General features: G+C 33.9%; 1 protein-coding gene across 1 annotated transcript in view; it reads left to right on the top strand.

Moving 5' to 3' along the window:
* Positions 1-26,461, top strand: part of LOC120225076 (bifunctional heparan sulfate N-deacetylase/N-sulfotransferase 4) — a 156,635-nt gene that overhangs the window by 88,671 nt on the left and 41,503 nt on the right. The window contains exon 2 of the mRNA XM_039223306.1: positions 24,560-24,647. Coding sequence (XP_039079237.1) covers positions 24,560-24,647 — 88 coding nt within the window. The remainder of the gene's footprint in view (positions 1-24,559; positions 24,648-26,461) is intronic.

The following is a 26,461-nucleotide window of genomic DNA, read 5'->3' as shown; positions in this document are numbered from 1 at the left end:
GTAATTGCAGTGGCACTAGAAATGTCTTCACCCTGGGGCTATGAAATTTGAGCACCTAGTTCCCTGTAATTGATTTCCATCAGTTCCAAACACTACCATCATTCATTCTGTGCATATTTATTGAGCACTCTATGTTCCAGGTACTGGTTTAGCCTCATAAGATACATTAGAGTATGAAGAAAGATTCCCTATCCTTTTTTGAGCCGTGTATGTGGGCAGGAGTGGGGGGAGACTTTAACATATATAATAAATAAATGAATTATATGGTATTTTGAAGGTGTTAAATCCTATGGAAAATAAAGAAAATGTAGAGCAAATTAAGGGTTCTTAGTGACAGTTGGAGGAGGCTCCCTTATTAAATAGTGTGTTTAGGGTTGGCTTCTGCAGTAGGGGAGTTTAATGGATATCTTGAAGGAAATGCACGAATTAACTATCATTATTGCTTCAATAAACCAAGGACTATTATTCCATGTGAAAAATAAGAAAATCATTGCTAGCTAAGTAAAAACATTTCAAAATAAATAATTACATGAAATGAGGCAACACAATTCACATTACATTTGAAATGCAAATTATATTGACTTTCGTCTCAAGAGTTTCTTTCCAAGGAAGAGATTGGGTCACAGTTGTTTTGTTTCTAAATAGTAACTTCATCAGCTTATTTTTAATATATTCTATTTTTAAATATATTACATATATTTTAATGTATTCTAGTGCATATTACTAAATTAATGTTTTAGAACAGAGGAAAGAATCTGTTAATGTATCACAAAAAGAGGTGTCACAAGGGCCTCCACACCTTTGAAGATATCATATTAAAGACTGACAAAAAGCAAGGAGCTTTGAGGTAAAGCCAAATAACCCAAGCATATATGTACAGTTGCTTTTGTGGAACTAGTATAATTCTGCATCCTGGAACCTACATTATCTCAGATGACTCTTTGTTGCCGTATAACAACAGCAACAACAGTTTACAGCTATTACAAGCTTATTATATACCACACGTTGTTCACATGTGGGAGCATTTGTTCACATATGGGAGCATTATATGTTACTTCAATTATTCCTCCCAACAAGTCTGAGAAGTATTTAACATCCCACTTTTACAGATAAGGTTGAGTTAAGGAACAGAAGGCACAGTAGGCTAAGTGCTAGATCTCATTTTGAAGCCATGCATATTGACATCAGAGCCTGAGCTTTTAACTATAATGTGACATTGTCTCCTAACAGAAGTTTTGGAAAGCATGGCTCCAAGGTGAATGAAATGCAAGGAAATGCATTAATATGCAGGGGGAAAAATATTAGGACTTTGATTAATATTCATCTAAAAGTAAGAAAGACATAGACCTAAGATATTTGGTAGAGATGAACCCTTATAACCCACTACATTGAATCTCAGTCAGCTTAGTATCCCAGACCATATGTATAGCATCCTTGGGGAGAAATGGGAATGTCACAGTGAACCAGGCTGACAGTAACAATTTCATTGTTTTCTTGGGTTCCATCCTTTTGCTACATCTTGTAGTTTATGAAACAATTATGAAAATTTTTTCCTCTGGTTTGACTAAATTAACCTTCACAGACAAGGTTGGTATGTAAAAAACTCTTCCTACGAAGAGACCGTTGATTAAACAAAATACTAATAACTCAAACAGAAATGAGCAGCGAGAAAATGGCACAGGGACATTTCTCCCACTTCTTTAGTGCACGCATTGTCAGTCAAGTCACACTACAGATTTCAGACAAGGATCTCTAATCAGATCTGTCCTATTTAGTCACATTCCTTAAGGTTAAGACATTACAATTTTTGTTAGCACCAACAAAGGTGTTATGCTTTTAACAAATGGAATAAAATATTTTAAATAGTGTTCATTTCACTTACTTATTTCCATTCTGTGTATTTTATAAAGCACACAAATTATAGGAATGCAAGTATATAATTTATAAAAATAAATGTCCATATATAAGAATGCATTCTCAGAATATTTGCTGGGAGTTGTGAGAACACAAATCTAGATTATCAAAACAATTGGCATCACAAATGGAAATGGATTTTTATTTTAAAATTAACATTACTTACTTCTATAATTGACATACTACTTAAAGGAATTAAACATCCATACTTATAACTTTTAAATTATGTCCTTAGGTATCTGAATGAATCTCAGTTTCAAGCTTCATTATAACTCTGATTTTTTTCTGTTCTTTTATAAAAAGTTATATTTAAAACATTTATGCAAGAACGTCATATACTTAATTCATTTTCAGGTGATTTTAACTCAATTAAAATATTTAGTATTAACTCTTCATTGATGTGCCATCCACACTAGTTCTTTCCTTTAACTTCATCATCTTTCTGGCAGTGAGCTCTGGATATGCTCAGACACTTAGGCTTAAAGCTTTCTCTATTTCCTTTTTCTTGCCATATAAGTAAATCAACAAATCAAAGGATGGGTTCCTCCTCTAAAAGGTATTCCCACTTGCCTCTTCTTTTCCATTCTTTGCTACCACCATCTAAACTCTTGAAGTCCAATTAGATATTATTTTAATAACTTCTTTTATGTTGGTCTCCCCTATCATGCCCAAACACTACATAATAACATGATTGATCTGTTCACAATTGCCAGATTATTTTCACTTTAAAGATTAAAGTTTTTGAAGAAGATGTATTTCCTACCCTTTTCAAAAAATCATTATGAAGTAAATTCTCCCACTTGGTTCATAGGACTCTCTGCCCTACCTATTTTTAAGTTTATTTATTTACTTATTTGGAGAGAGAGAGATAAGAGATAGTGAGTGCACATACAAGGGAGGGACAGAGAGAAAGAAACTCCCAAACAGACTCTGTGCTACCAGTGTAGAACCCAACATGGGGCTCAATCTCAGGAACCATGAGACAGTGAACTGAGCCAAGATCAAGAGTCAGATGCTTAAACAACTGACCACCCAGGCATCCCTCTGCCTTACCTATTTTATCTTGGACCCTTTGGTCTGCTGTTGTCCTATACAAGACAACAATGCCAAGCCCTTTTTGAGCCTACCTTTTGATAAATATTTACATTTTTCTTCTAATTATTATAATTACTATGATACATGTTTTCCATCATATTGATTACCCTTGAGGATGGTAACCATGTTTTACACATTCTTTAAAAATCTTTAGCAACTTCTAGCATAATTGCCTACTCATAAGTACTCAAAATTAATATTTGATGAGGGAAAGTGCTTTAAAATAAAGCAATATTTTCCTAGTTATTTAGAATGGATTTTAACATGTTTCAGTCCCTTAGAGGCCCTAATATTCTCTAAATTTCATTGATCAATATATTTGAGAAAATATATATGGGGAAGCTACTTAGACACATCCCCAAACAGGTGCAGGAAATTTGACAGTTTGTTGTGTTATGAGAAATGCCAAAATGAAGTATATTTTTATGGCCATGTATTTAGATTGTGGGATATCATTTAGCATAACCTGGTTCTCTACAAAGTTAGAAAACAGGGGAATAGAAATAAAATTTATAAAAAAATTTATACTAAATAGTTCACCTTTTTTGCATACTTTCTCACATTTCCCAGAATTTTTTAAAACTAGGTCAAATATCACAGTTTCTTCAAAATATGTTTAATCATTTACTTACTTTCTCTGAAACTTTCTCTGACCTTCATTATCTTCCTACTCTTTTCCTTAATTTGGGATTCATTAAGCATTTGCACTGACTTGCTCCTACCATATCATTCTCATTGCCTTTTACATATTTTTATTTTGTTCATTCAAAAGAAAATTACTTATCGTTCAAAATTACAGTTACTTAATAATTATAAGAACAATAATTTTTATTTATTTTGGTTCCTACTAATTCCCTGGAGCAGTTTCAAATATATACTAAGTACTCCACCAATATAAGTTTTTTTGACTAGGAATATGAACATGATTTTTAACTGGTAGAACACTATATCAAGAAAGTCAAAACATTGTTTCTGAGACTGTACCAAAGTATCTTAACAAATTGGCATCAATTACCTGATCTTATAGTAGGGTCAAATATGGCCTTAAAAAATGGGATAGATGTAGGATCATAATTTTAACAATCTCAAGATTTGCCAACAGACAGTGTCCATAGAAAAGATGATAAGGAATATAATTGACCACGTATGAATCATCAATAAAAACAGGACTACTAATCTTTAACATCCTGAATTGAGGTGGTGCAATGAACATTAGGGGAGCAATATCTTTAATGGGTTCACTTTAAAGACAAGATGTAACTTTAAATAACTACAGAACTATTTAGCAAAAAAGATAGAGTTTATGAGCACACCTGTTTCAAGATTAATATAAATATACATACACAGATGCCTTCATCACTTGGTTTAGAAAACAGAAACAAAAATAATTTTTTTAAATGAACTTAATTTTTTCTGTCAAAAGGAAATATGAAGAATACATAGCAACAGAGTATGTTGTCCATTGGAAGGTATCATACCAAGTTGGAATTAATTGTGAGACAGTTACTTTCTATGCCTTCTTCTTCCACTTACCCACTACCACATCTAAAACCAGTCTTATTTAAAACAGAAACATAATGTTAAGATTAGAGGACAAAGGAACACCCAGATAAGTTTGTTGCCTATCTCACTCCTGAGATAATAACAAAAAATCATGAAGAAATGCATTACTAATTTAGATTATTATCTTAAAATTTTTAAATTGGGTCCAGTTTAGTAGTGCACACTCGTATTCCTATATTCAAAACACCTCTAGTGTCCTAACATATATATATAAGTGTAATGACCAAAAGGTTAAAAAAGATAACTCAGCTAAAACTCCAAAAAAAAAAGAAAAAAGGAGGATACTTTGCAATGTGAGTCTCATTTCTTTATTTGAAATCCCAAACCCTTACTTTCTATGAAGCACGGTACAAAGCTAAGTGATAAATATATATCATTATTTAAATACTATTCCACTCATGTGAGTTTTAACTCCTTCTTTTGGAACATTAAATTCTGGAACCGAGGTGGGCATTTTCTTTAAGTAAAATGTACAAACCTCAGCTAAAATCTTCACAGTTTATCTAACTATCGGTAAATAGTTGAAGACACCCATAACACAATAGCTACGAATTCCTACAGGAGCTATATAAATCATAAGATTTATATCTTAGAGACTGTTTGAGCCACACCACTTTTTTCTTTCCCTTTTTTTCATCTGTGAAATAAAGATCACAATATCTAGAATTATTTTGAAGTTTAAGTAAAATACTATAGAATAGCCATTAGAAAATTATGAAATTCTTAAAAGTCATTATTAATGGCATAGTAATATATTATAATCTCTTTTCTCAACTTAAAAATACTTTTTGAAATAAGTGTTCATTTTGGGGTCACCTGGGTGGCTCAGAGGTTTAAATGCTGAACTTCAGCTCAAGTCATGATCTCACAGTTCATGGGTTCAAGCCCCGCATCGAAAATCTTAATTTTCTGCTCTGCATATTGGACAAAAGTCAAAGTGAAGAGATTGTCAAAGGCAGATTTTGAAGCCAATTTTACTGTCTGTCTTAACTGGGTATTTATGGTTTTGAGGCTAATCTATATTGATATTTACTGGATAACTTCCTCGTGTACAATTGACCTTTTTTGGTTTTATTTAAATACGTTTAGAAAAAACATAAAATAATGTCTAAAGAAATATGTAAAGTATTTTTTTATAATCAAGAACAATACAGTATTTTAAGCTCCTTAAAGATAAGGAACCTTGCCTGTATTGTCTCCTTCCCATCTCATTTTACTCTGGTTCATGTTGCAATATACACAAAAGATCCTCAGTAAAAACTGATCTGACTTTTTGAATACGTTTACCAAATAAATTTTAATCCAGGCATGAGCCATGAAAGAAAAAATTAGGAAGTATGCCTTCATTAAAATTTAAAACTTCTGCTCTACATGAAACACAAGAGAATGAAAAACAAACCTGACTGAGAAAAAATATTTGTAAAACATATACCTGCTAAAGGATTTGTATCCAAATACCTAAAGAAGACTAAAAACTCAGTAATAAGAAAACAGAAAATTAGACTAAAAAGTAGGCAAAATATCTGAACAGACATCTCACTAAAGAAGATAAACAGACGGCAATATAATATGAAAAGATGCTCTGCATTATATGTCATTAGGGAATTGCAAATTAAAACAATGAGATACCACTACACATTTATTAAAATAACAAAAGCCAAAACAATGACAACACAAAATACTGGGGAATATGTGGAGCAATAAGAACTCTAATTTATTGCTAGTGGGAATGCAAAATGGCACAATCGGTCTGGATGACAGTTTAGTGGCTCATTACGAAACCAAATATACTTGAACCATTACCATCCAAAAATTGTACTTCTTGGTATTTACTCAAATGAGTTGAAAACTTATGTCTACATAAAAACCTGAACATGAATTTTATAGCAGCTTTATTCATATTTGGAAGTAAATATTTATTTCAAAATTTGGAAGTCACCAAGATGCTTTTTAAGGTCAATGACTAAACCACTAAATCCACACACCCAGATGATGGAACATGTTCAACAACAAAAATTCAACTGAGTAAATTTAAAGATCAAATTTGCTTTGTTCAACAATTTATGAAGTGAACAGTATCCCATCTAGCAATAGAAAGAGCTCCTGTGAAAAAGGAAAGGTTTTTAAAGGTGAAAAGGGGATGGTAAAAGGAAATTATTAGCAAAGGATGCATAATGAGGAGGATTACCTCATGAGTGCCGACCAGGTAATTCCAGGTTGACTGGTTAAAGGTTATATTCCTGGGAGAGGCTGAAGCTGCAATTTGGATAGTTAGTAAGTCTTGGTTTGCTGGCATGGAGTTTAACACAAATGACTTCATCTGGGGCTTGCTGTCTCCTTTTTAATAAATATTACTTAGCAATAAAAACAAATGAGCTATTAAGCCATAAAAATACCCATAGAGGAATCTTAAATGTATATTGCTGAGGGAGAACCCAATCCAATTGCTAAATACTGTATAATTCCAACTAAATGGTATCTAGAAAGGGCAAAACTATAGTGACAGTAAAAAGAATAGTAGTGGTTGCCAAAGGAGGGGGAAAGAATGAATAAGTGGAGGGCAGGGAATTTTTAGGGCAGTGAAAGAAACTATTCTTTTTTTATTATTTTTAATGTTATTTATTTATTTATAAATAAATATAATTTATTGTCAAATTGGCTAACATAGAGTGTATACAGTATGCTGTTGGTTTTGGGGGTAGATTCTTGTGATTTGTGCTCATCCCAACAAAGTGCTCTTCTCATTGCCCATCACCTATTTTCCCTTTTTGCCGCCCCTCCATCTACCTTCAGTTTGTTTTCTGTATTTAAGAGCCTCTTGTGATTTGCCTCCCTCCATCTCTGTTTGTAACTATTTTTCCCCGTCCCCTCTCTGATGGTCTTCTTTTTAGTTTCTCAAGTTCCACATAAGAGTGAAAACATATGATATCTGTCTTTCTTTGCCTCATTTATTTCACTTAGCATAATATACTTCAGTTCCATCCACATTGCTGCAAATGGCAGGATTTCATTCTTTCTCATTGCCAGGTAGTATTCCATTGTACATATAAACCACATCTTCTTTATCCATTTATCAGTTGATGGACATTCAGGCTCTTTCCATAATTTGGCTATCGTTGAAAGTGCTGCTATAAACATTGGGGTATATGGGCCCTTATGAATCAGCACTTCTGTATCTTTAGGATAAATTCCTAGTAGTGCTATTGCTGAGTCATAGGGTGGTTCTATTTTTAATTTTTTGAGGATCCTCCACAGTGTTTTCCAGAGCAACTGCACCAGTGTGCATTCCCACTAACAGTGCAAGAGGGTATCTCTTTCTACACATTCATGCCAGCATCTGTTGTTTCCTGAGTTGTTCATTTTAGCCACATTGACCAATGTGAGATGGTATCTCTGTGGTTTGGGTTTGTATTTCCCTGATGATAAGCGACACTGAGAAGCTTTTCAAGGGTCTGTTGGCAATCTGGATGTCTTCTTTGGAAAAGTGTCTATACATATCTTCTGCCTATTTCTTCACTGGATTAAATGTGGGGTTTTTTTGGGGTGTGTGTGTGTGTGTGTGTTTAGTTTGGTAAGTTCTTTATGGATTTTGAATACTAACCCTTTATTCAATATGAAACTATTCTACATGAAACCATAATGGTGGTAACATGATATTCTATCTTTGTCAAAACCCTTTGAATTTACCACACAAGGAGCAAACATTCATGTAAACTATGGATTTTAGTTAACAATAATGTATCAATATTCATTCATCAGTTGTAATAAATGGTGAATCTGTAAAAGGATGTGGGGAAGAGGGTATAGATGGGAACTCTGTACTTGCTAAGTGCTTCTGTAAACCTGAAACTGTTCTATAAAAAATAATGCGAATCTTAAGCCAAGAGGACCCTAAGAAGACATACAATTAAATACAATGAGGTAACCTGATGGGATACTGAAATAGAAAAAGGGCAATGCCTCGGTGGCTCAGTTGGTTAAGCCACAGACTCTTGATTTCTGCTCAGGTCAAATCTCCCTGTTGTGAGATGGAGCCCCATCGGGTTCTGTGTTGGGCATGGAAGCTACTTAAGATCCTCTCCCTCTCCCTCAGCCTCTCCCCAGCTCACACATGCACATGTGTGCATGCTTGTGCATGTGTGCATGAACAAGATCTTTCTCTCACTCTTGAAAAAAAATAGAAAAGAAAAAATTTAAAATAAAGAAAATTAGGGAAAAACTGAGAAAATGCAAATACAGTAACAATGTATCAATATTGGTTCATTAATTGTGATAAATGTACCACAGTAATGTAAGCTACAATAGTATTGTATGTGGAAACTCTGTGCTATCTGCAATTTTTCTGTAAATTTAAAAATACTCTAAAATAAAAAAGTTTATTGAGGAAAAATATTTACTGATCATATGCTCTAAGTCAGGAACAATGCTAGAAATATAGAAAGGTACAGAGCAAATTTTATACATGAAATTATTGAAAGTATATTTTTAAATAAAAATATATTAATATATCATTAAATTTTTACATTTTAAAGAGCAATGTACATGAGTAAACAATCCATGTGTGCAATGTGTATGTCATCAGAGCAAAATGAAAATATTTTGGATTTTAATATAATCACCCTATTTGTTAAATGCAAATGTTCCAATTAATTGTTATGCTCAATGTCTTGGTTTCATTTATATTAAAATTTACATAAGTAGCAAGTTGTTCATAATATCTGCTGTGACAGAACTATATATCACTTAGATTCACCTCTCCCCTATGGTTAGAGATATGCATTGCCTGCAAATGCAAGTAACAACTGACATCCCCAGGAATTTCAGTTTAGCAGCTAGTTTCCTCTGAATATCCCTGTTCTTTTATCTCATGCTAGGTCCACATATTCTCTACGATACGGAGTTGCCTTTGCTTCAGTTTCTGTGATAAAATAGGTGAGATCAGTTTTTCTTGGCTCAATTAATATGACATGTGTTTTCTGAACTCCATAACTCATTGGTCATGCAAAAGACGAATCTTGCTCCTGCAGCCGTATTGATCCACATGGCCTTTTTGGTTAGGAGTAAAGCCTCTTTAATTACTTTGGCTGACTTTCATTTTTTACAAAGTCTTAGGCACATTAGCTATCATGCTGTAGTGTTCTCATCTTTCTTAAATTTAGATGCACCTTGGTCTCCTGAGATTGATTGACTGTCTATATTCTTGGGAAGCCACCGCCTACCCCAGCCTACACTAACTCTGTTTAGCTTAGAAATCTGAAAGAGCTATCTCTCATCTTATCCCAGGGCTTGATAACCTCTTCCTTTTCCTTCACCAGAGGTGTTTTGACCTTTAATTAAAAGGAAAATTTGTTGTCTTCCTTTCAGAAGACAGCAAATAATGAACTCATTAAAATGAGGTTAGTGTTCAGGCCTTAGAGCAATAAGAGTTGAAGTCTCATTAGCAGCTAACAATGCAGAACACAGCACATAAATAAACCTAATATGGCACAGCCAAATGCCTCCGTGCATTAAATTTGAAGAGAATCAAATGTTTACCGTCAATGATGTCTAGGGCATGAAGTTTTAATGCACTTAATAAAGGAAAGCAAATTGCTTCCTATTAGCCGTGAAATGTTACCACAGAAAATGCCCCCAAAAATGTATTATGTAAATGTGGGATATGTTAGTAATTAACAAGGATATGTAGAAAAATATCTGCCTTGCTTAATAGATGCAGCAATTAAGAAGAATAAAGATGACTCAAAATCTCTAAAGGTAATTCTTGAGATTAATGTAAAATAATGCAGAATGTGAAAGTAAGATTTTTTTAAAGAGACTTTATCTCAAATGTGACCCAAGGTGAGAGATATTTGCAATGTCAAACTAAAGAGTCAGTTAATAAAATGAAACTTCCCTGTAGTTGATTAAATATCTTCTGGCAAAGACATTCCTTAAGAACTTATTTTAAAGAGCTACTGTATTTCATTTACAGAAGCAGGAAGACTTTGTTTCAACAAATTGTAATACTTTGTAAGTTGTTTTATAATGCTAAATGATCCATAGTTAGTAAAATAATAATTAGGAATTTTATTTCAACAGTTCAGTGAACAGGCTGAAAGTGTAAATTCTTTATAACATCTAATACCCGTACCACAATATTTACATAAAAATAAAAAGATTGGTAATGATGTACTCTTTATTCTTCATTTCAGATTTTTAAAATAGGGCTAGATATTTGTTCCAATATTAGATTTCCTCTGTATTTAACACGTATGTAAGCTACTTCTTAAATTAAAAATTGTTAGAATGGTATTTTCACCTGATAATTTATTCCATCATTTTTTGTCTCTAATACATTTCTAAAGCTTACTTTCATTCCACACTTCTTGAGCTCTTATGGAAACACAGCAACAAACTCTTTGGGCCAAAAATTTTAGTTGGTTAGGGGTACTCACTTTATATAGATGAAGCCTACTCACTCTGGGAGCTGAATGATACTGGATAAATGATATTCTGGGGATTTTGAGGAGAAACTTTACTCATGGAGAGAAAAGGTAGCTGCCGATTTCCAAAGGGATCCAAGAATCATTATACCCCACATCCAATTCTTTCACAACTTGCATTCATCATTTGATATTTACAGTCCCAGAAACTCTATCTTTAAACTATATCCCAAATCCAACCACTTTCCTATTTCACCACCCACTCCAAGATATCGTTTCTCAATTAGGCTACTTGTTTCTTTCTTCTAAATGCTTCTCTCTTCTGTGTCTTCCCTTTACCTGGTCAATTCTTCATGCACTGGCCAACAATTCAAAGTGTGATGAACACTATATCTCTGCTCAGAGCTCTGGGTTGCTTCCCAGTACACTCATGATATTAATTTACTTGTTTATTGACCGGTCTCATTGATGAGAAGATATCCTCCTAAGGAACATACTTTGTTTATTTCAAAGCTGAATCTCTAGTACCAGAATAGCTGAAATATATTAGCTATCAAACACTTCTTGAATAAGTAAATAAAATAATATATTTCATTTGTTTGAGACTCTTAAAATTACAGCAAAATTTCCTTATAAAAAACATGTGAAATGTGGGAAAGGGCAGTTACAGAACTCTAACGGATACCATTTACACAGAAAATATTTTGAATATCGCCTTCTTTCATTGGAAATGAGAATTGCGCTCGAAAATGTTGCCATTAATACATTTTTGTTTTGATGTTCTCTTTCATGAGTATCTCACTAGTTTGTCTTCATCAACAGGAAAGCAGGGCTGGTAGACTATCAGATGATGTCAAGCCTATTTTGTTATGAATGTGAATTATAATTAGGCTTTAAATAGGATTGAGCTTGAGGAGGTGACAATAAAATCTCACAGGAGCTTTTTATTTTTGAAGCCCGTAGTCTTTGTCAGAAGGAGAGATTTGCTAGAAAATTATTTGTCTAGTAAATACAGGAAAATCCCGCCTTAAAATATTACATGTACCATAAACTATAGTATATTTTGGTTATGATTTCTTTAACCACATCATGGTTTTATACAGATAATGACACATGTTTTCATATTTAGGTTATAAAACCTAAAAATAGACATAACTTGACCTTCCTAGCAGAGTAATGAGAAGATTCTATTACTTTTGAATTTAAATAATAAAACCACTTTAATGCTACAACTGTATACACATTTTTGCATGAGTTGATATTTAGACTTTGGAAATGATTTTTATGGTATGCATTTAAATATATATGTAACTGAATGTGTGTTTGCAAAATGTTCAAGTATGCATAATATAAAAAATTTCCAAAAATTTATAAAGTTAATCATGAAAATTTTAAATAATGTAGACTTATTCAGATATGGTAAAATAATATCAAAATAAAACACAGGAACATTTTCACATGCAGACTATAAATATATTTATGTAATTTTATTTATATAAATATACTTATTTATATATTTAATTTTTTAATGTGCAAAATATATTGGCACAGGTTAAGGCCTAGGAGACTACTTGGAAGGTAGAAGTGGCTCAGTAAATGCTTGCTGAAGTTGACTCCTTATGGAGACAAAGTTTTTGGAATTTGCTTAAAGTGAATTTCGTCATTACAGATAGTTTCAACTACAGTTTTCTCATTTTACCTGTTAAATAAACTCATATTTGTTAAATACTAAATTTATGCTGTTACAATGACTAAATGAAAAGTGAATGATTAGGGGCGCCTGGGTGGCTTAGTCGGTTAAGCGTCTGACTTTCGCTTGGGTCATGATCTCGCGGTTCGTGGGTTCGAGCCCCGCTTCGGGCTCTGTGCTGACTGCCAGCTCAGAGCCTGGAGCCTGTTTCAGCCTGTCACTCCCTCTCTCTCTGACCCTCCACTGCTCACGCTGTCTCTCTCTCTCTCCTAGAAATAAATAAAACATTAAAAAAAATTATAAAAAAAAAGAAAGGTGAATGATTATATTTCAATGCTACTATTTAATAACCATTTTGTTTGTTTTCTAAGTTCTTTATTTTTAAATTTGAGACTCCTATCCTGTTATCCAAATTTGTCAATATTCTAATAGAAAGATACTTTTAATGAGCCTAAGCAGAGACACATAGGTGATTCAGTCGGTTATGCATCCAACTTTGGCTCAGGTCATGGTCTCACAGATTGTGAGTTCAAGCCTCACATCAGGCTCTCTGCTGACAGCTCAGCCTGGAGCCTGCTTCAGATTCTTTGTGTCCCTCTCTCTCCCTCTGCCTCTCCTCCACTCACACTCTGTCTTTCTTTCTCAAAAATAAATATTAAAAAAATTTTTAAGGAGTCTAAGCAATTAAGTTACTATGTACCGTATTAATAGACACTGATAATAATGATTTTGCTATTAGATGTGGACCTGTTTATTCATCTATTTCCCCAAATACGTATTTAAAAAATATTCAGAAAGAAGACAATATTCATTGTGGGACATGAAACATATATTTATCAGCGTGTCACCTATCCTATATGTGTTCTGCAATATATCAGTACCCAACAAGGTCAACGGCTTATCTTAGTTTAAATCACCTGCAGATTCATTCAGTCAATTGAATCATTACTGCATTCAACTGTTTTCACCATTATCAGCTTTTCTTACTACTCCTTGTTCTGCCTTGTGGCAACTGCAGTTCAACAGAATCAATCTATGAATATACCAAATAAAAGTAAAGCAAAGCTTTCATTCTTTTAAATTTATTAACAGAAAGATGTATAAAGTTAAAAGGTATGAATGTTTTTTAATTTCAAGCATAGTATAAATGAGATGTCTGTCATGAAGGGAAAAGTTTGGCCACCGGAAAGATCATACAGGCTTTAACCTGATACTCATTTACAGTTAGGGTAAAGAGAAATTGTGAATGAAACCACATAGAAAATGGGAAGAATATATATTCTTATATATTCTATATCTTCCCAAGAAAAAGTAGGTAAGAACCTGCAGACATCCCCAGATACTGTCAGAGATATATCTGTCCCCTGCTCCTAGGAGACAGGAATGATGGAAATTGACATTTTCTTTCATTTTAATATTGAATGAAATGGCTGTAGAGATAAAATTTGAAATTAAAATCCTGAATACCCCCTGTCTGCTGAATTCCCCTTCTATGGTCTCAGGCCTTCTTTTGGAGAATTATTATAGGACAAACATTGCTGCCACAGCTATGCCAAGAATCTCTGAAGCCTGTTTCCAAGACCCCAAAACTCTGACACAGAGCTCAGTTGTCTCCAAGGAGCACTGGTAAAAGTAAGGGGAGTTCTATAAAACTGGGAATAGAAAGTATACTTTTGTGTATTCAAGAAACATTGTGGGATTGTTTCAACACAATATTTAATCGAATAATGATACAATATAGCTAATAAGTGAATACCTTAACAATGAAGAGGTTCCTTACCAGTATGTGAGCAGAGAGTATTTCTAAAGATAAGGTTAGAAAAGTTAAATTACAACAATTGAGTATCTATGCTGTATTAGTATTGCTGTAAGCCCACCTGGGACTCATACTGAGTGAGAGAAAGGATAGGGAATGAAAAATGCAAATTATAGCCACAAGAAAAGGAAGAGCAAGTGTCCTAAGAAACAGTGCTAATACTTGACCTTGATTACAGAGATAGTTGCTTTGGAGGCTTTCATGTTTTAAGGTCTAAAAAATAAAATAATTATACTGAGAGATATTTTTTATCTTTAATTAAAAAGTATTTTTGTTAATGAAACAATTCAATAGTTACCTTAATAATTTCTCAACAAGAATAAGATGCTCCAAGAAGTAATATCAAATTTATCAAAAATGTAAATGCTATTTCTTAATATTTTCCACAATTTTGTAATATTCAGGAATTGATATTGATCTGAACTTGTTTAGGGATATCCTGAAGTAATGGAAAAATAGTCTTTTTTTTTTAGATCACTCACAAAGAGTTAAGTTACTATATGATTAAATGGACACACTGAATCACATTTTTCATTTTAATGTTGAATGAAAATCATTATTTTCTACAATTTGCACTGGATACTAAATAGGAAACTATAGCATAACTCTGGGAAACACTTCTACTTCTCAGGGATTAGCTATCCACTTAATGCTTTTTCCTAAAACAGTATGTAGCACATTTAAGCAAGTGGGAGTATGTGTTGCTAGCTAATAGTTCAGAGAAAAAACTAAGATAAGTCATATACAAAAGTTTTCCTACTAAAGAATGTGGTATGTTAATATGAATTAAGAACCTCTCAAGGGGCACCTGGGTGGCTCAGTCAGTTAAGCATCTGACACTTGACTTTAGCTCAAACCATGGTCTCATGGTTCATGAGATCAGATCGGCCCCGCATCGCATTCTGTGCTGATAGTGCAGAGCGTACTTGGGATTCTCTCTCTCCTTCTCTCTGCCTCTCCCCCACTTGCATGCACTCTTGTGTTCTTTCTCTCTCAAAATAAATAAATATACTTAAAAAAAAGAACCTCTCAAAAGGAGTATAAGATAGAATGTTTCTCAAACATTTTGAACATGGAATTCCTTTTTCATAGAATTGTTAAATTTCACAGACCAAGTGACCCACAGATCATAGTTTGGAAAAAAATCCTCTGGAATCAAGAACTCTGTTCCACTCGTTATTTCCTCTTTTATAGTAAAATCATCCATGATGACTCAATATTGAAGGCAGCCCAAACTTCCACACACGGCACAGACTCCAAAGCCAGCTCTGAGAGGAATGATTGTGTCTGTTTTGGAGCCTCCATAGCAATAAAAAGCATTTCTTTCAAGTTGGCTCCCCAACCTAGAAATCAAGGTTATACAAAGTGACTCAGGTTACGCTTTAAATTTCCAACCTGGGGCGCTTGAGGGGCTCAGTCAGTTAAGCATCCGACTTTGGCTCAGGTCATGATCTCACAGTTTTTGGGTTTGAGCCCTGTGTCAGGTTCTGTGCTGACAGCTAGCTCAGAGCCTGGAGCCTGTCTTCGGATTCTGTATCTCCCTCTCTCTCTGCCCTCCCCTGCTCATGCTGTTGCTACTTCTCTCTCAGAAATAAATAAATAAACATCAAAATAAATAAATAAATAAAGTTCCATCCTAAAATGCATAAATAAATGAAGTCCCAGCCTAACACAAAGAGAATTTGCACCAATTCAGTGCAGATTCTTACTGAGAATCCTTGGAAATATTTTGCATCATAAACTACTTTCTGCCCACTCTCACCCAATATAAGGTTTGACTTTGTCAGTTTGCTTGTGTCATGAGTGTGTGTGTGTTTCTCTCAACTATCTGATTCCTGATTAGTCCTGAAGCCATCTTTTAGTCACTGAGTTGGCAATGGCCTGTTTTATTCCACATCCCCAGAGTCCTAATATAAAGTAGTTCCATCTCACTATTACTCTATCACATACTTGAATACTTTAGCTTCAGGAAAATAAGACAGTCATTTTTGTCATTATGTCATAAAATGTTTTAAAGGAGATAATTGTTATACAAACCATGAACTCTGAAGTTATAATATATTTCTATCTTTTTATAACTCAAAAAATCTTGTAGGACATGATAGAGACTTGGAGCAAAGTTCATAGGAAAAGTAAATTAAATAATATAATTGAAGACCAAGCATAGAGAAACTAATTTTTTAAATTTTTTAAATGTTTATTTATTTTTGAGAGAGAGAGAGAAAGAGAGAGAGAGAGAATCAGCAGGTGAGAGGCAGAGAGAGGGAGACACAGAATCTGAAGCAGGCTCCAGGCTCTGAGCTGTCAGCACAGCTTACCTGATTCAGTCACCCAGGCACCCCTAGAGGAACTAACTTTTGAAGGAGAATACCAGTGATGCAAATAATATTACCTAAAGGGTCTTATAGTTCTTATTTGATTCAAATGTATTTGATTCAACATTTCAATCAATTAGGGAGAACATGAAAAACATGGAAACAGAACAGAATACACTCATAGTTTGAGATTATCTATACAGACTGAAAATGAGAATACAGTTGAAGAGAATTTGGGGCAGATAAGAAGAGTACCTTGCTTGCAGAAATTTTTCGGATCCCAGGGAAAATACCAGACTCTAATCAGAAAGCAGAAGCAGAAGTTCATCTACATACTTTCAGAATGTACTGAAGTCAAAGTGGCTTGGACTTATATCAACACGAAGCTGCCCAGACCACTTTACAGTAACAAAGTTTAGGGGACAAGAAAAATCCATCCACACCCACTAGGAAAGAAGTCAAAGTCACATGGAATGTGTTGCTGATGTAATCAAATACAATTTTCAATACTATAAACGTACTTCAAATTTTATGATTTATATAACCTTCATTGTGTTCCTTGATAATCAAGCAGAAAATGCAAACTCTTCACATACGTGACACGAGTTAATATTATTTTGCAAGGGCAAGCCAATTTTCAAATTTTCTTTTCTCTTTGCCAGTATCTTTAATCAGCATCAGTGTGTAACCTTCCAGCATGCAAAGAGCACTCTTTATGCTATAACACTCTTCCCCTTACATTCCTTGTGCTGTTAGTTCCTGCGGTTTACCCTCCGATTTTGGATAACAAAGGCTGAAAAGCAATGGTGCTGTAATACTTTAAGCTCTCTCTCCTGTTAGGGGTGATATAGAAGTTTCAACAACACAGTCATCCTGTTGTGAGAAAGAACGTTTAGTGTAGCAGTGCATGTATTGATTTTTCCCTAAAAACCTTTCCCAATTCTCCCCCATCTGAATGTCAGAAATCTGAAGCACTAATGAAATTATACTCCACTTCACTTCCCACACCAGTCCATCAACATTACACTACTTTCTTCCATTCCCAGTGCCTCCAGTAAAAACTATGCTTTACTTTTTTTTTTTTTTTCCTGCTGGAACTACTATAATATCCTCCTCAATGATTTTCCTGCTTTTCACTCCAGTTGTCCTACAATACCTTCTCAGCAAGGAGCCAGAGGATTCCATTTAAAATGTAAAATCGTATTTTATGTGAGATGAAGTGTGGTGTATTAAGATGCCCACATTCTTCCTGACACTGAGCCTGTTCTCACTGTCCCATTTGCCTGAAGCACACTCCTTCAGAGCCCGGATTTGGGCATGGCTGGCCTCTCATTTTTCATGCCTCAACTAAATTGCCACTTTTTCAGAGAGGCTTCATAGATCACATTGCTTATCCTGTTGAAATGTAGGTACTCTGTGTCAGTTTCAATAAAAGCATATACTATAATTATTTTTGCACCACTAATTACAGTTTGCAATTAAATAATTATTTGAATGATCTGCCATGTGTATCATCTGTGTGCCTAAACAGAACCCAATTTCCATGAGAATGGCAAGCTTATCAGTTTTATTTCTCAGACATTTTCTAACTCCATAACGTTATGTACCTTTTTTAGCTTCTCTGCGCCTCATATTTCTCATTTGTAAAATAGGATTAATTAAGGGATCACAGGGAGATTTAATTTTTTTAGTGTTTATTTATTTTGAGGGGGTGGGTGCAGAGAGAGAGAGAAAGTCTGAATCAGGGTTCAGGCTCTCAGCTTGTCTGCACAGTGCCCAAAGTGGGACTCAAACCCATGAACTGTGAGATCATGATCTGAGCAGAAGCTGGCCATTCAACTGCCTGTGCCACACAGGCAGTCTGTGGGCTTTTAGTGAGATTTAAAGAGATAATCCAGATAGAGTGCTTCTCACAGGACCTAACACATAGTAACTGTCAATTATTATTAGCATTCTTTCCTGTGTCCTTAGTAACTAGAAATGTGCCTAAAACATAGCAGGGATATAATAATTATTTAATTAATAATGGCACAGGGAGGAAGAGAGCGCAAAGGGTAAGCTTCAGATCCCTGGGTTCCTGGAAACATAGGCAAGAGAAGAGAGATGAGCAGACAACACTTAAGTGATGGGTAGAAAGATGAGAGGGTAATTGTTCTAAAATGCCATAGTGTTTCTCTACAAGTTCTTCCAATTGAGTCTGATTTCAGCAGAAGGAACCCCAAACCCCAAACCTTTCTCCCCACAAATGGCCTCCACATTTCTTCAGTATTCTTATTACAAAAATCCATTCATTCTTCCTTAGTTAACTCTTCCATTCCACAATCACAGCCCAACTGTTCAATGTGAAATACTGTGGAAGACTTAGAGTGTCGGTGTGATAAAATTTCACCCATGTATAAATTATATCAGACAATTTCCTCTTTGAGTGGTAGTAAGAGTTTATTTTTTAAATGAGAGAGAGAGAGAGACAGAGAGAGACAGAGAGAGAGAGAGTAGGTTTCTGAACGAATATGAATTGCTTCTAAGGGGAAGGAGATGAAAAGAAAAGAAGCAGAGACTATCAAAGACAAACTTCAAAAGCTTCATACTTTCACCCTGGGTCAGCCCTATTCATCTTCATTTGTACATTGACAAATAGTCTGCACAAAAGTGCATGGACTCCTGAGTCATTTCATCCTGGGTGGTCACACAAACTTACAATAGTGGGACCTGAAGTTATTCAGGTTGGACCAAGTGTTAAGGCAAACATGCACAATTTGGGCCCTTTCCCTGTGTTATCTGGGTTTACCATTTAAACTTTCCATGAAGCCTTTTCTTCTTCTGCCTGACCGTAACAATAGAGGTAACCACTCAGATTCCCACATCGAGATCTTGTAAGATAAATAAGATGCCATTTTCATTGAATTATTGGATATATTAAAAAACTGCCAAGGCAGTTAAAGTAACAAACTATAACCCTTTTGTGTTTGATTTGAGATTTTGGGAGTATAAGGCTATATCAATATATGTAAATGGTCATGCCTTATGTACATTTAGGGAAAGGATTAGCCTGAGTATTGGAGTGGTTAAGACATAAGCAACATACTTTGAAATTAACATGAATATAAACAATGTACTAAATATTTCCCAAGGTAACTTGATGGTTATAATCTCCAGTTTGAAGCTATAAGAATCACTATTAAAATTGCAGTTTCCTAGTTTCCATTTTATACTCCAATTCAGAATTCCCAGAGCACAGGCCTGGGAAAGTTACTTTACAACAAGCATTCTGGCAATTCTTTTCTTATGGGTAACTTGGAAACAATTGCTTAACCATTTTTAGAAGCAACTGGTCTCTGATGAAATACACAAGCCTGGACCTTATCACATAAGACTAAATCAATAACTTTTCAAGTGGGCACCAGGATTGACAATATTAGCAGTCTCCTCTAGAAAATTTTATGCACAATAAAGTTTGTAAACCATTGTTTTAACATTTTGCAGTAGGGCAAAGTTGAACTTGCTTTATTAAATACTGAGGACTTTATTATGATAACATTATGTTAATGTAAGTAATATACTTAAAATTCATTAAAATAATGAATTGTTGCTTTTTCTTAAGTTATATATATACATATATATATACATATATACATATATATATGACCCGTATTTATCATTTTACCATCAGAAATATGTTACTAATATATATATATTCTCTTTAATATCTAGCCAAGTTCCTTAGTAAGTTCTTCCCAAATAATGCAAGGAAAAATTTTAAAGCTATATATATACATATATATATATATATATAATGTTTATTCATTTTTGAGAGGGAGGTAGAGAGAGTGAGTGGAGTAGGGACTGAGACAGAAGGATAAAGGATCCAAAGCAGGCTCTGGACTGACAGCTCCAACTTGCAAACTGTGAGATCATGACCTGAGCTGAAGTCAGACACTCAACCAACTGAGCCACCCAGGCACCCCAAAGCTATTTATATTTCTCATGAGATAAACTGTTAAAGAAAATAACAAGTTTATTGTCTAAACACTAAATATATTTCATTTTATGTATATGTTCAAAAGCTAGTGAAATTTCCTCACCAAATATTCAGATAAAAATGCTTATCTGTAAGCTAAATGCTGTTTCCTAAACTTCACAAACTTATTTTTATCTATAAGTGACACATATTACTTCCATTTTATAAACAAGTTTTTTGAATGTAAGTTTTTAAGTTTCATTATATTTCATTTATTCACAATTTTATATTTGTATTTTTCTTGTCTAAATTTTCTTTTGACACTTTACACTTTTTGTCTATTTCTATTCTTTACTTTTTCTACATTTCTTCTTTAACTATTGTGGCTTACAATTTTTTCTTTTGAACATATTTATGATTTTTGATTTTAAAATTAGGCCTATTTTATTACTCATTATTATTTGTATCTTTCTTCCTTTACCATTGAAAGACCATGGAAATTTCCTGAATTTTGGAAATCAAAGAACATTTTTTTATACTGAAGTAGACAGTCTTGGAATCTTTTAGAACTTGCTTTTTTAATCCATTTTTACTCCCACATTAATCAAAATTACATGTTGGGAGAATATGACTAGACCACTCTATTTCTTTCAACAGTGGAAGGGTTTGTCAAATTCTTCACAGAGTTATTAGTACCATTGGAAGAAAATCCATCTGTCTTCACTTCTGTGAGCTTGTCTTACTAGGTAATCTATAATATAAGATTATAAAGCATCTATGATATGAATGTCCTGGTGAAATGTAGCATCCTATCCATGCTGTTTTGATATCATTTGATGGTATGGGACATGACCCGTGTTTATCATTTTACCATCAGAAATATGTTATTAATAAAAATAAATGAAACTAATTCAATTGAATGCCTTCCACATTTACAAAAACATGTAGAGCAATAGGGAATATGTAAAAATAAGTAAGGTTTTATTGACTTGCAGATGCTTATAGATTAGAAGAAGTAGGATATAAAGTGCGGTAGTAAAGAAGAGAATAATGCAAGTCTTATGAAAAATAATTTAGGAACTTACTTTGAGAGTTAAGAAAAGTAAAAGCTTTGAGGCATCAAAGCAGGCTTCATACAGAAAGGGCACTTGGGCAGAACTTTAAAGAATGGATGGTTTTGGGGAATGGGATTTGGAGCAGCTGGAGACTAAGCAAAAGGAGCAGAGTGGGGAAAGGCATGGAGAAGTGTAGGAGATGGGAACAGATCCAGAGGACAAAGTGATTTGGGGGAAATAACAATGAATGTAGCTTAATTGGAGAAGTGGAGGCACCAACAATACCTAATTGGTGGGGATAAAATGACACATTGAGTGTTCATTGACAGCATTTATTGAGCTCCAACTTTGTGCCAGGCATTTAGCTGTATGCTTTCTAATCCCCAATAATAGTGTGAAACAGGTGGTAAACATTATCCCATTTACAGATAAGGGAAAGAAAGCATTAGAGAAGTGAAATGACCAAAAAAGCTGAGCCATTAATTGAATGGCCTCCTTGACCCCGAGGGTGAAGTGCATTTACTGCCTCTGGGATGTTAGCATGATTGCAGAGTGTAAAGCAGATTAGAAGAAGATAAAACTGAAAGGTGGGAACAAGGTTAGCAGACTACAGTGTTTTTAAAGCCCAAGGAAAAGACAATGGCAAGTTGATTGAGGGAAAAATAGATTGATGTGTATTGATTTGATTTGATTTTGATTTATTTGATTTATTTCCCCCTAAGAAAACATCAAAAATGTGGGCCCACTCCATCAGTATAAATTAAAATCCTCACTGGTCTATCATAGCATGCTCTAGATTTCTTTTGTAGAACTTATCCTGAGTTGTAATTATACATTTCTATGACTGTCTATTTAAATTCTCTCTCCCTATCTAGGCATTAAGGTCCTAGGTTAAGGGGACTATGCTTGTTACACACAATATATACACTAAATATATGTATCCACCTACAATACATATTTAGTGATTTTAAGATATTGGAGAACTAAATGCAGATTAATGACTTTGAGAACTCAGAGGTCAAGAATGGAAGGGGATTGGAGTAGTAAGTAATACAGGGAAAGGGAGAAGTGTTTTTAAAAAAACTATTTGAAGATATGGAAGTCCAGGGATTGTGCATTGAATAAAAGAAGCCAGAAAAAGAAGCTTACTAAAATAAAGAGAAGCACGGTCTTTTCAATTTAACGCTGTATTCCACAGGATTTACCAATATGCTCTACTCATTCTTTTTTTAATTTTTAATTGATTTCTGAGAGAGAAAGAGAGACAGCGTGAGCATGGTCAGAGAGAGAGAGAGATACAGAATCTGAGCTGGCTGTGAGCACATAATCCAAGCCTCACGAACCATGAGATCTTGACCTGAGCTGAAGTCCTACGCTTAACCGACTGAGCCACCCACTCGCCCCTATGCTCTACTAATTCAAAAGACCTTATTTTAAACTCCAATGTCTTTTAGCATTTATTTTTTCTTTCTGAGAACTTTTAAAAAATATATTTAATATAACTGAGTCAAACTAATAGGCCTATTGTTTTTCCTTTTTCTACTTAATTAATAATATTTAAACAAGATTGGCGAGGATTACATACAATGTAACTGTAATCTAGGATAACTACTGATTGTGTGGTTATCAACCTTTTAGCTATTCTTTTATTTAATTAAACTAATTTGCAGAAGAGTCGTCTTAATTCTGGAGGAGTAAATAGTTCCACAAAATTTTTAAGTAAATGCTTAGCCATTGTGACTAATGCTCAAAAGAATTGTCTAAATTTCTGTTCCCCTTAACATATGGATAGCAGTAGCCAAAAATTGGTCTTACTAGTACATCTAGTTTGAAATTAACTTTTTATTTTCATCAGAACAAAGTAAGTCCCCTTTAAAAATCCATTTAAAAACAGGAAAAGCATTCTGAATAGGTAAGCAAACTAAAAAGCCCAAGGATATGACAGCTCTGAATTATGGTACATGTGCTGGGGTAGGAAAAATAGCAGTTTAAGGACTGGCAGAAAATTTACAGGACTAAGTCTGACTCTAAGTTTACTATCAGTGTGTTCCTATCCTGTCTACAAATAAGAAATTAACATAGAACAATTCCAAATGCAGAAAATAGGGACATCTTACCACAGTTGGAAAAGTTTTTGTTATGGAATTGGCTATTTATTTCCTATCTTTCCTTGCCTGGTTCATATTTCAAGATTTGCAATCAATATAAATTATACATTTCTCTTTAGTTCATATAGTTAAGAACCTAAGCTTTAAACTCAATGATTATCCCTTAAAAATGATAGGGGAGGTAGCACAGTTAAATAAATATTAAATTGCGACTCAAATATTACCTATCTATTCCTTACCAACAAATGAAAGAGTTGTCTACATCCAAAAAATTCTGAAAGATTTCCCCCAAGGAAAAGAAGTGTAATAATCTGAAATCAAGAAAGGCCTCACACGGAAATGAAAAATGATTTCAGTGCTGTGTGTTTAGAGAATTGCCTCTCAGCAACTTATAATGTGCTTAGGACTTAACTGCTTCATAATTTGGTGAACTTCAATAAAAATAACAATAGTGATTATAATACCTGAAATATGAATAGCATAAAACAGTAGCCATCAAAAACCCAAAAAGCAGCAAAGCCCATTATTATTTTGTTCACTCATGCATACACATTTGAAAAAGAGGCATCCCAAAGCTTCATATTTATTTTTCTAAAATCATGTTAATTTCTTATTTATTTCAGGCATTACTAGAGACTCAAAATTTACTGCGCACTCAGGTTGCAAATTTTACCTTCAACCTTGGATTTTCAGGGAAGTTTTACCACACAGGTAAGAAGGAGGTTTGTGTTCTCAGGCAGCTACATATAAATAGGAGAGAGGTTTTTAAATGTTTCATAAGTAGGAGAAATAGAATATCCAGACTGATTATGGGAAAAACTTGGATGCATTATATGAGTAGCCAAATCCAAAATCAATGAGCTTGTTTACATTGCCACTACTGTTAGAATCAAGGGCAAAAGAGGAAGAGAACTGACTTTTTCAAATCAGTAAAAGAAACCAAGATCACTGTTTATGTTGTGACTATGCATCTTCTCTCTCAGCAAGTGTCAGCTTTTCAACAAATTTTAAAATGTGATTGTGTTCATGCACTACTCTATGTTAGGATATTTCTCACCTTTCTACCCACCTTCACCTCCAGAATTTGACTTTTATTTTCTGAATGTCAGCATTCTAATATCTGGCACTATACAGAGAAAGCTATGTGCATAGAGGATAGAAGTGACTATCTTGTAATAATGACAAAAATAGCACCGAATGGTGTGTTAGAGCCTGTATTAGAGCAAATACCTACTATCTGCTCCTATTTCTGTATTTGTGATTTTGCACTGTCATTATTTCATAGCATCTTAAGTGAAAAAATTCGTAGCATTCTCTATGCGTGCATGAGTGTTATTGACATTAAAAATATCCCGTGCAAAGGTAGACTTTAATGATCATAAATGCAGCTCATTTACCCAAAGAAACTTTTTCATGTTTACCCAAAGAGGCTCAGCATGGTTTATTAGAATATTGAAGCAGCGAAGTCTTATTGGCTTTTCTTTAATGCTTTTCCCTCCTGCTTTGAAACATGTAAATCTGTTTAAAGTAATAGAAGGAAAATTAGTATTTAAACCAGTTGATAAATCAAATGATTGCATATTTTAAAAGGACATTTTGCAGAAAGAGATTTGGGTCATCATATCTGCATAGGCAAAGCAATTCCAGCTCACAATTTTGAAAATATACATGGTTTTGTAAATCTTATTCAAAAGCCCCCTCAAGAAATGAGTTCAGGCCTAAGAAGCTCTGACACTGAAGTTATAAAGCAGAAAACTCCAAAGGCTCTATCTACTCACGCAAGGGGAAAATTATAGGATTATATGGAGTTCACACACAAACAATACTATTTTGTCTTAAATAGCTAGATAGTACTAGTAAAGCCATTCTTTTGGTGGAAATATATCTAGATAACTGCCTCGGGTCTTTTATTTACTTTTCATATGCAGACCTATTAAACCTGCCAGACATTCAGAGTTAATGCTGATAGTAGGTTATAACACTTCCCATTTCTTCTTTATGATCCTGAGCATGTACTCAGTACACATCCACTAGGAAATGAACAACACGAGTTAATTATCACAGGGATAGTTGTTGGAGGAAGATACAAAACAATCATTTTAATTATAATTCTTAAAAAGGCCTTATTGACTCTTCATGTTGGTACTAATATGACAAAAATAATGGAAGAAACTTTCTATTCTGTTATGTTGTGGCATGTAGTATACTTTAGAGATCATACATTTAGACTATGCTTTATGTATCTTTATATACACACACATACATTCATAAATCACTTTAGGGTTCATACATTTAGATTATATATATGATTATATATATATACTTATATATATATATATATATATTTATGTGAAGGAAAGTAAACTTCTATATACATATATATCCAGAAGTTTATTTCATATTTCACTTAAATATGAAACTTTAATTGATTTGCATCCATTGAATCATTGAAGGGCATCCATATTGTATTTCAAAGGTGCAATCATATTACATTGAGTAGTTATTAAATTTACCCAAAGGTATCA

Source organism: Hyaena hyaena, unplaced genomic scaffold (assembly GCF_003009895.1).
Source record: "Hyaena hyaena isolate Hyena2069 unplaced genomic scaffold, ASM300989v1 scaffold_1314, whole genome shotgun sequence".
Lineage (NCBI taxonomy): Eukaryota > Metazoa > Chordata > Mammalia > Carnivora > Hyaenidae > Hyaena > Hyaena hyaena.
The sequence above is the reverse complement of the archived record's forward strand: the minus strand, read 5'-3'. Positions and strand labels throughout refer to the sequence as shown.